General features: G+C 67.2%; 1 protein-coding gene across 2 annotated transcripts; it reads right to left on the reverse strand.

The window, feature by feature from the left end:
- Positions 1 to 7: 7 nt before the first annotated feature.
- On the reverse strand, positions 8 to 5,836 carry SLC6A8 (solute carrier family 6 member 8). Of its 2 annotated transcripts, XM_051788550.1 has the most exons (14): positions 5,557 to 5,836; positions 5,065 to 5,283; positions 4,582 to 4,713; positions 3,722 to 3,995; positions 3,512 to 3,644; positions 3,125 to 3,259; positions 2,930 to 3,033; positions 2,687 to 2,811; positions 2,489 to 2,601; positions 2,275 to 2,412; positions 1,859 to 1,961; positions 1,672 to 1,772; positions 1,261 to 1,431; positions 8 to 516 (listed from the first exon to the last, which is right to left on the reverse strand). In XM_051788550.1, exons 1-14 carry the CDS (start codon positions 5,669 to 5,671, stop codon positions 385 to 387), a joined length of 1,995 nt encoding a protein of 664 aa, XP_051644510.1. In that variant the 5' UTR covers positions 5,672 to 5,836; the 3' UTR covers positions 8 to 384. The 2 variants fall into 2 exon arrangements, with proteins under 2 accessions (XP_051644510.1, XP_051644511.1); XM_051788551.1 differs by lacking the exon at positions 4,582 to 4,713 and having other exon boundaries at positions 5,065 to 5,286.
- Between the last annotated feature and the right edge of the window lie 143 nt (positions 5,837 to 5,979).

A 5,979-nucleotide genomic window follows, 5' to 3' on the forward strand; every position in this document is an offset into this window, starting at 1 on the left:
GGGCTGCCAGGGTCTCCCAGTTTATTGCCAGATGTCGGGGCGGTTGGGGTTACACCAGACAAACGCTACGGGAAGCAGTTAGTGAATGGGGGGCTGTGAGGGCCGCGGGCAGGGGCCGGGGAAGGGCTGTCCCACTCGCTACCCCGGCCCGCGGCCTCCCTGCCAGCCCCCCGGGCTGCCACGCTCCCCCTGCGCCGGGGACCCCTCCCGCACCCCGCAGCCGCCCTGGCTCCGCGGCCCCCGGCTCCCCCCACCTCGCTGTGTTCACCCCCCTGCAGCGAGGCTGGTGGCCGGGGTGGCACGGGGGGCACGGGGCAGCGTGGGTGGGAGGCGGTGCTGGCATTATTGCTATGGCGGGCGGGAGCAGCGCGACCCTCCCCACGCTCAGATCACAGTCTCGAAGAGCGTCGCCTTCTCCTTGGGGGGCTCTGGGGCCAGCAGCTTGGCTTCTGCCTCGGGCGTCAGGTACTCCAGGTGGTGTTGGCCCCAGATCGGAGTGGTCAGGAGCTGCCAGCGCTGCGGGGACGCTGTGTCAGCACCCGAGGGTGGCAGCACTGAGACTGCCTGGACCCAGCTCAGTGAATCCTCCACAGTGCACAGGGAGGGGACCGAGATGGGGGAAGGGGCAGGTATGGATGGGGATGGAGGTCAGACTGAGTCAGGGAGGGGATTGAAATGGGATTGAGAAAGGGACAGAGATTGCAGAGGGACATGAGGCAGTGACGGGATTAAGAAGTGATGTCATCAAGGATAGGGTTTGGGTGAGGTTGGGAGTGAGACAGCCACGGGGATAGGAATTTGATGGGAGTGAGAGCGATGAGGATAGGAATGGAACTTGCATGGGGGTCAGCCTAGGATGGGAAAGGGATTAAATGGGATTGAGAGAGGGACAGGGATTGCATGGAGACAGGGTTGAGATAGTGATGGGGACGTGAACAGGACTTGGCTGGGAGTAAAGAGTGATAGGGACAGAGATGGTATTCACACAGGATTAGGACTGAGATGGTGATGTAAGCATAGATGGGATTCAGGCAAGATTGGGAGTGAGACAGCGACGGGGACAGGGATGGAATTTTGATGTGAATGAGGCAGTGATGGGGACAGGGAAGGGATCTGGCTGTGGATGGGACCGAGACAGAAATGTAGACAGTGCTGGGATTTGAATGGGGCTGGGACTGGGATGGGGACAGGACTGAGAGAGGGACAGGGTTGGCCGGGGTGGAGAGAGAGGCAGGAGGGTCCCCGCTGTGCCGCCCTCACCTCGCGCAAGGAGCCTTTGCAGCGCAGGAGCTTGTAGATAACGGTGCAGGGGATGCAGAGCATGGAGGAGAGTGCCAGGACCCAGCCGATGGCTTCCCCCCACCACGGGTACACGTACGTCTTGTTGTAGGTCAGCGGCTTGTAGTTCACCACGTGGAACACAAAGACGCCCTGGGTGGGGAGTGGGGCGTGAGCTCCCGCGGGGCAGGGGGCTGGTGGTCCCCGCCCCCCACGCGTGTCACCCCGCGGCCCCCGGCGTGCGATCGCGCCCCACGGTCCCGACACGCGTGTGCCCAGAGCAGCCGCCGGGGGGCGCTCCGTGCCCGCGGCACAGCCCGGGGCAGCGGCACACCCGTGTCCCCACGCGTGTCCCCACGCACGTCTCCACATACGGTGGCCCTCCTTGCTCACCACGCAGACCAGGGGTGTCACCACAGCCCAGCACCACTTCATGACGGGCAGGGGCCGATAGCCGATCATACGGGCCACGTCGTCCATGAAGCGGTCGGCGCCTGCAGGGAGGAGGGTGTCAGCAGGGCTCTGCGGGGCACCCGTGTCCCCTCGTGTCCCCACCCCCACCATGTACCCTTGGCCTCACCATAGACCCAGGCAATGACCACACACTCCCAGAAAGCCTGCCACAGCAGCGTGATCCCGCTGGCCGAGTAGTTGTCAAAGAGCTGGAACACGTACATGCCGCCCTGCCAGGAAGGCGCCCATGTCACCGGTACTGTGCCAGCTGCCCGGCACATCTCCACACCGGCGCTGGTACAGCCTTGCCAGCACTGGTGCTTCACCTGACATGGACACCCTGCACCGCCATGGGCACCCTGCTCCCACAGCACCCCCACACCACAGGGACCCCCATGTCATGGGCAGCTCCACTGCTGGGGGGGCAGCAGCCCCAGGGAGCTCCCACCCAACACTGGGACCCCATGAGAGGTGACACCCTGGGAGCAGGTGCAGGTGCCTGGTGTGGGGCTGGCTGGGCAGTATCCCTGCCATGTTCCCCACCTGTGTGACCATGGAGAGGTCAATGAGGCAGCAGACGATGCAGCAGAGCGCAGCAGTGAGCTCACGGCGCAGCGAGCCAGCCCCTGGCTGGGGGAACAGGTCCAGGATGCCCGTGATGAAACCCTCCACGCCGACAAACTGTGGCAGAAAGTGGGGCTCAGTGGGGGCGTGCCACCCATCCTCTCCCTGTCCCCCTCCCTGCCCACCACAGCACCTGGCTGTCCAGCCCCAGCACAAGGAGCATGATGAAGAAGAGCGTGGCCCACAGCGGGGACAAGGGCATCAGCGTCACAGCTTTAGGGTAGGCGATGAAAGCCAGCCCGGGACCTGCAGGAGAGCGGGGTCAGGGGTGCCACTCAAGGGGTGACGCAGGGGACACAGTGCCAGTCGGCATCTGCCGCCCGGCACTCACCGGACTCGGCCACCTTGGAGATGTCCACGCCTTGCTCAGAGGCCATGAAGCCAAGCACGGAGAAGACGACGAAGCCGGCAAAGAAGCTGGTGAGGCTGTTGATCACGGCCAGGATGTAGGCATCCCTGTGGGCAGAGCGGGTCAGGAGCTGCCAGGGGGCGCTGGGGTTCGCACCGGGGAGGTCAGGAGGGGGGGCAGTGGGACACACAGCAGGGGGATTGCGTGCAGCTGGCACAGCCCTACCTGTAGCAATTGTTGTGGAAGCGATTGTAGCTGCCCAGCGCGGTCAGGGCGCCCAGCCCGATGGCATAGGAGAAGAAGACTTGGGTGCCGGCATCAATCCAGACCTGAGGCATGAGGGAGGGTATAGGGGGATGATGAGAGTGTCAGGGGAGTGTCCAGCACTCAACCTCCTTCTGCCCTCCCCACTGCCCTCACCTGTGCCTCAACCAGCTTGGTCCAGTCGGGTTTCAGGTAGTAGACAATGCCACCCAGTGCACCAGGCAGTGTTACCCCATGGACCAGCAGCAGGATGAGGACCACATATGGGAAGAGTGCCGTGAAGTAGACAATCTGCAGAGCAGTGGGTGCCTGTGAGACCCCTGGGGCCAGGGCTCTCTGCCATGTGCCACAGGTGTCCCAACTGGACTAAAGCTTGTGAATGACCCCAGCGACTGGTGGCACCTCCTGGACAGACATGGGACAGGGGCCTTGCACCCCTGTGGGCTGTGGCACAGGAGGGCCAGAGCCAGCAGCACTGTGTGCCACAGTCCTGTTCCCCCATGCTAGTGGCCTTGATGAGTGTTCTCCCCTTGCCAATGTTACCTTCCCAGTCGACTTTACACCCTTCCAGATGCAGAAGTAGACAACGACCCAAGTGGTGACCAAGCAGAGGATCATCTGCCAGTTCATCTCCCCCGGCTCGTCAATGCCCCCAGAGAGCCGCAGCACCTTGTTCCTGCAGAGTGGACCCATGCTGAGCACTGGTGCAACACCCTCGGCCCCAGGCAACACCCTCCTGGTTCCCACACTCACTCCCAAAACTCAATGACAGGTGAGCGTTTGTTGGTCATGTCAGCGCAGCTGAAGTTGGAGGTCCAAGTGCTGGCAGTGGCATTAGTGCTGACATTGTAGCAGAGGTCCAGGTTGAAGAGCTCCGTGCACTGGTCCGTGTTCCAGGAGTGGCCACAGGTGGCCCAGGGCAGGGTGTCCGTCAGTGAGTGCACCAGGTAGAAGAGCCCCCACACCAGAATCATGATGTAGTAGGAGTTGCAGAAGAAGACGATCACCATAGAGGCGATGCCTAAACCTGCAGCACGGGGAGATCGGAGCCCGCAGGCAGCTGTGGGCACCTGGCACCCGGCACGGGGTGGGATGCGGGGTGCTGGCAGGGATGGGGAAGGACAGAGGAGAGCTGATGGGGGACAGGACAGGGGGAGCTGGCAGCCCCGGGCAGGACAGCAGGGAGCTGGTGGGAACGGGACAGGGGGAGCTGGCAAGCCTGGGCGGGACAGGATGGGGTGGGGACAGCTGGCAGCATGGCACAGGACCAGGGGAGAGCCGTCAGGATACTGCTGAGGTGGGGACCCGGCAGGCCCCGGGATCCAGCAGCATGCAGACAGGGAGCCACAGGGGCAGCAAGGCGGGCAGGGCACTGCAGAGTGCCATGGGGCACAGGTGCAGGCAGCTGCCACCCTTAGCTGGCGTGCAGGGCGGCAGTGGGACGCGGGCAAGGTGCAGGGGAGCAGGCAGGGCGTGGGCAGAGTGCTGCCGGCCCCAGCAGGCTACGGGCAGTTGAGACACAGTCAGGGTGCCGGGGGCCCTGGGCAGGGTGCAGGGGCCGCGGGCAGGGTGCAGGCAGGGCACGGGCAGGGCGCGGGCGGGTGCGGCGTTACCCGTGAAGAGGGGGGCGATGTTCCAGGCGGCGATGCCCCCCTGCTTCATGAACTGCCCCAGAGCCACCTCCAAGAAGAAGATGGGGATGCCGCCCACGAAGACGATGAGCAGGTAGGGGATGAGGAAGACGCCTGGGGCCGGGGGCAGGGGGCCGGCTCAGCCGCCGCCTCCCCTCCGGCCCCCCCTCTCGCTCCCCCCCTTCCCCGCGCCGCCCGCCCGGGCGCAGCGAATGGCGAAGGCGCCTCCGCGCCCTCCCCTCGCAGCGATGTAGGTCAGCACGGGCAGGTGGTGGGGGGCTCCCACGGCCCCCCGCCCCGTGAGTGACACTGAACACCCGCGGGGTGGCCCGCGAGCCCCTCGGAGGCGCAGGGCGAGCCGGCCCAGCGTGGGGTGACCCCCACGCACACACTCCGCGGGGGGAAGGGGGTGCCCCCCGCGCCCCGGGGCGCACCTCCGCGGCGTGGGGCGAGCGCGGGGCTCACCTCCGCCGTTCTTGTAGCACAGGTAGGGGAAGCGCCAGACGTTGCCCAGCCCCACGGCGAAGCCCACGCAGGACATGATGAAATCCATCTGCCGGGTCCATGTCTCCCGTTCGGGGGCGGCCTCTTTGGGGGGACCGGGGGGTCGCACCAGCGGTGCCGTCACCGTCCGCTCCTCGCCCGCCGCGGGGGGCTCGGCGCCCTCCGCCCCGCCGGGGCCCTCTGCTGAGACCGGGGGGGGTGTGGGGGGATACCCACGCCGCCGTCACGCGCGCCCGTGGGGGTGGCGGGGGGGGGGAAGCACTTCCCCCCCCGCGCGCCCCTCTCCGCGCGTATGGGCGTGACGTCAGATGTCAGGCCGGCGCGTGACGTCACAATGCAGAGCGGTGACTCACCCCGCGGCGGCGGGAGGGGGCGCGCCGCGGTCGCGCGTGGCCGTGGGCCCCCCTCTCTCCCCCTCCCCAAGCTCATTCCTCCCCGGCGCTCCCCGCTTACCGGAGCCCGTGGGGGCCGCGGCGGCCGCGGCAGTGGCGGCGGCAGCGGCAGCAGCGTCGCGTCGCGGGGCGTCGGGCGGCTGCGGGGCGGCCGTGTCGGTGGGGACGGGGGGCATGTCGCGGGGGGCCGGGGAGCGGGGGCGGGTCGGGGGCGGCTCCGTGGCCGAGGGGGGCTCAGAAGCAATCCACGAAGCACTTGAAGGTGAGTCGGAAGAACCTCATTGAGGGCGGCGGGGCGCGGCGGGGCGGGCCGGGCCGGGCGGGCGGCTCAGAGCCGGGCTGCGGGGCCGGCGCCGCGCGGCCGCTCCGGGGCTCTCTGCGCCGCGGCACCGGGCGGCGGCGGAGGCAGCGACCGGCCGCACCGCCCCCCGAGCCCCATTGGCCGCGCCAACCGCCCGCGGCTTGACGGGACTTGCAGTCCCGA

The sequence above is a fragment of the Manacus candei genome, unplaced genomic scaffold (genome assembly GCF_025592945.1).
Source record: "Manacus candei isolate 608988 ecotype Guabito, Panama unplaced genomic scaffold, ASM2559294v1 h1tg000025l, whole genome shotgun sequence".
In the NCBI taxonomy this organism is placed as follows: domain Eukaryota; kingdom Metazoa; phylum Chordata; class Aves; order Passeriformes; family Pipridae; genus Manacus; species Manacus candei.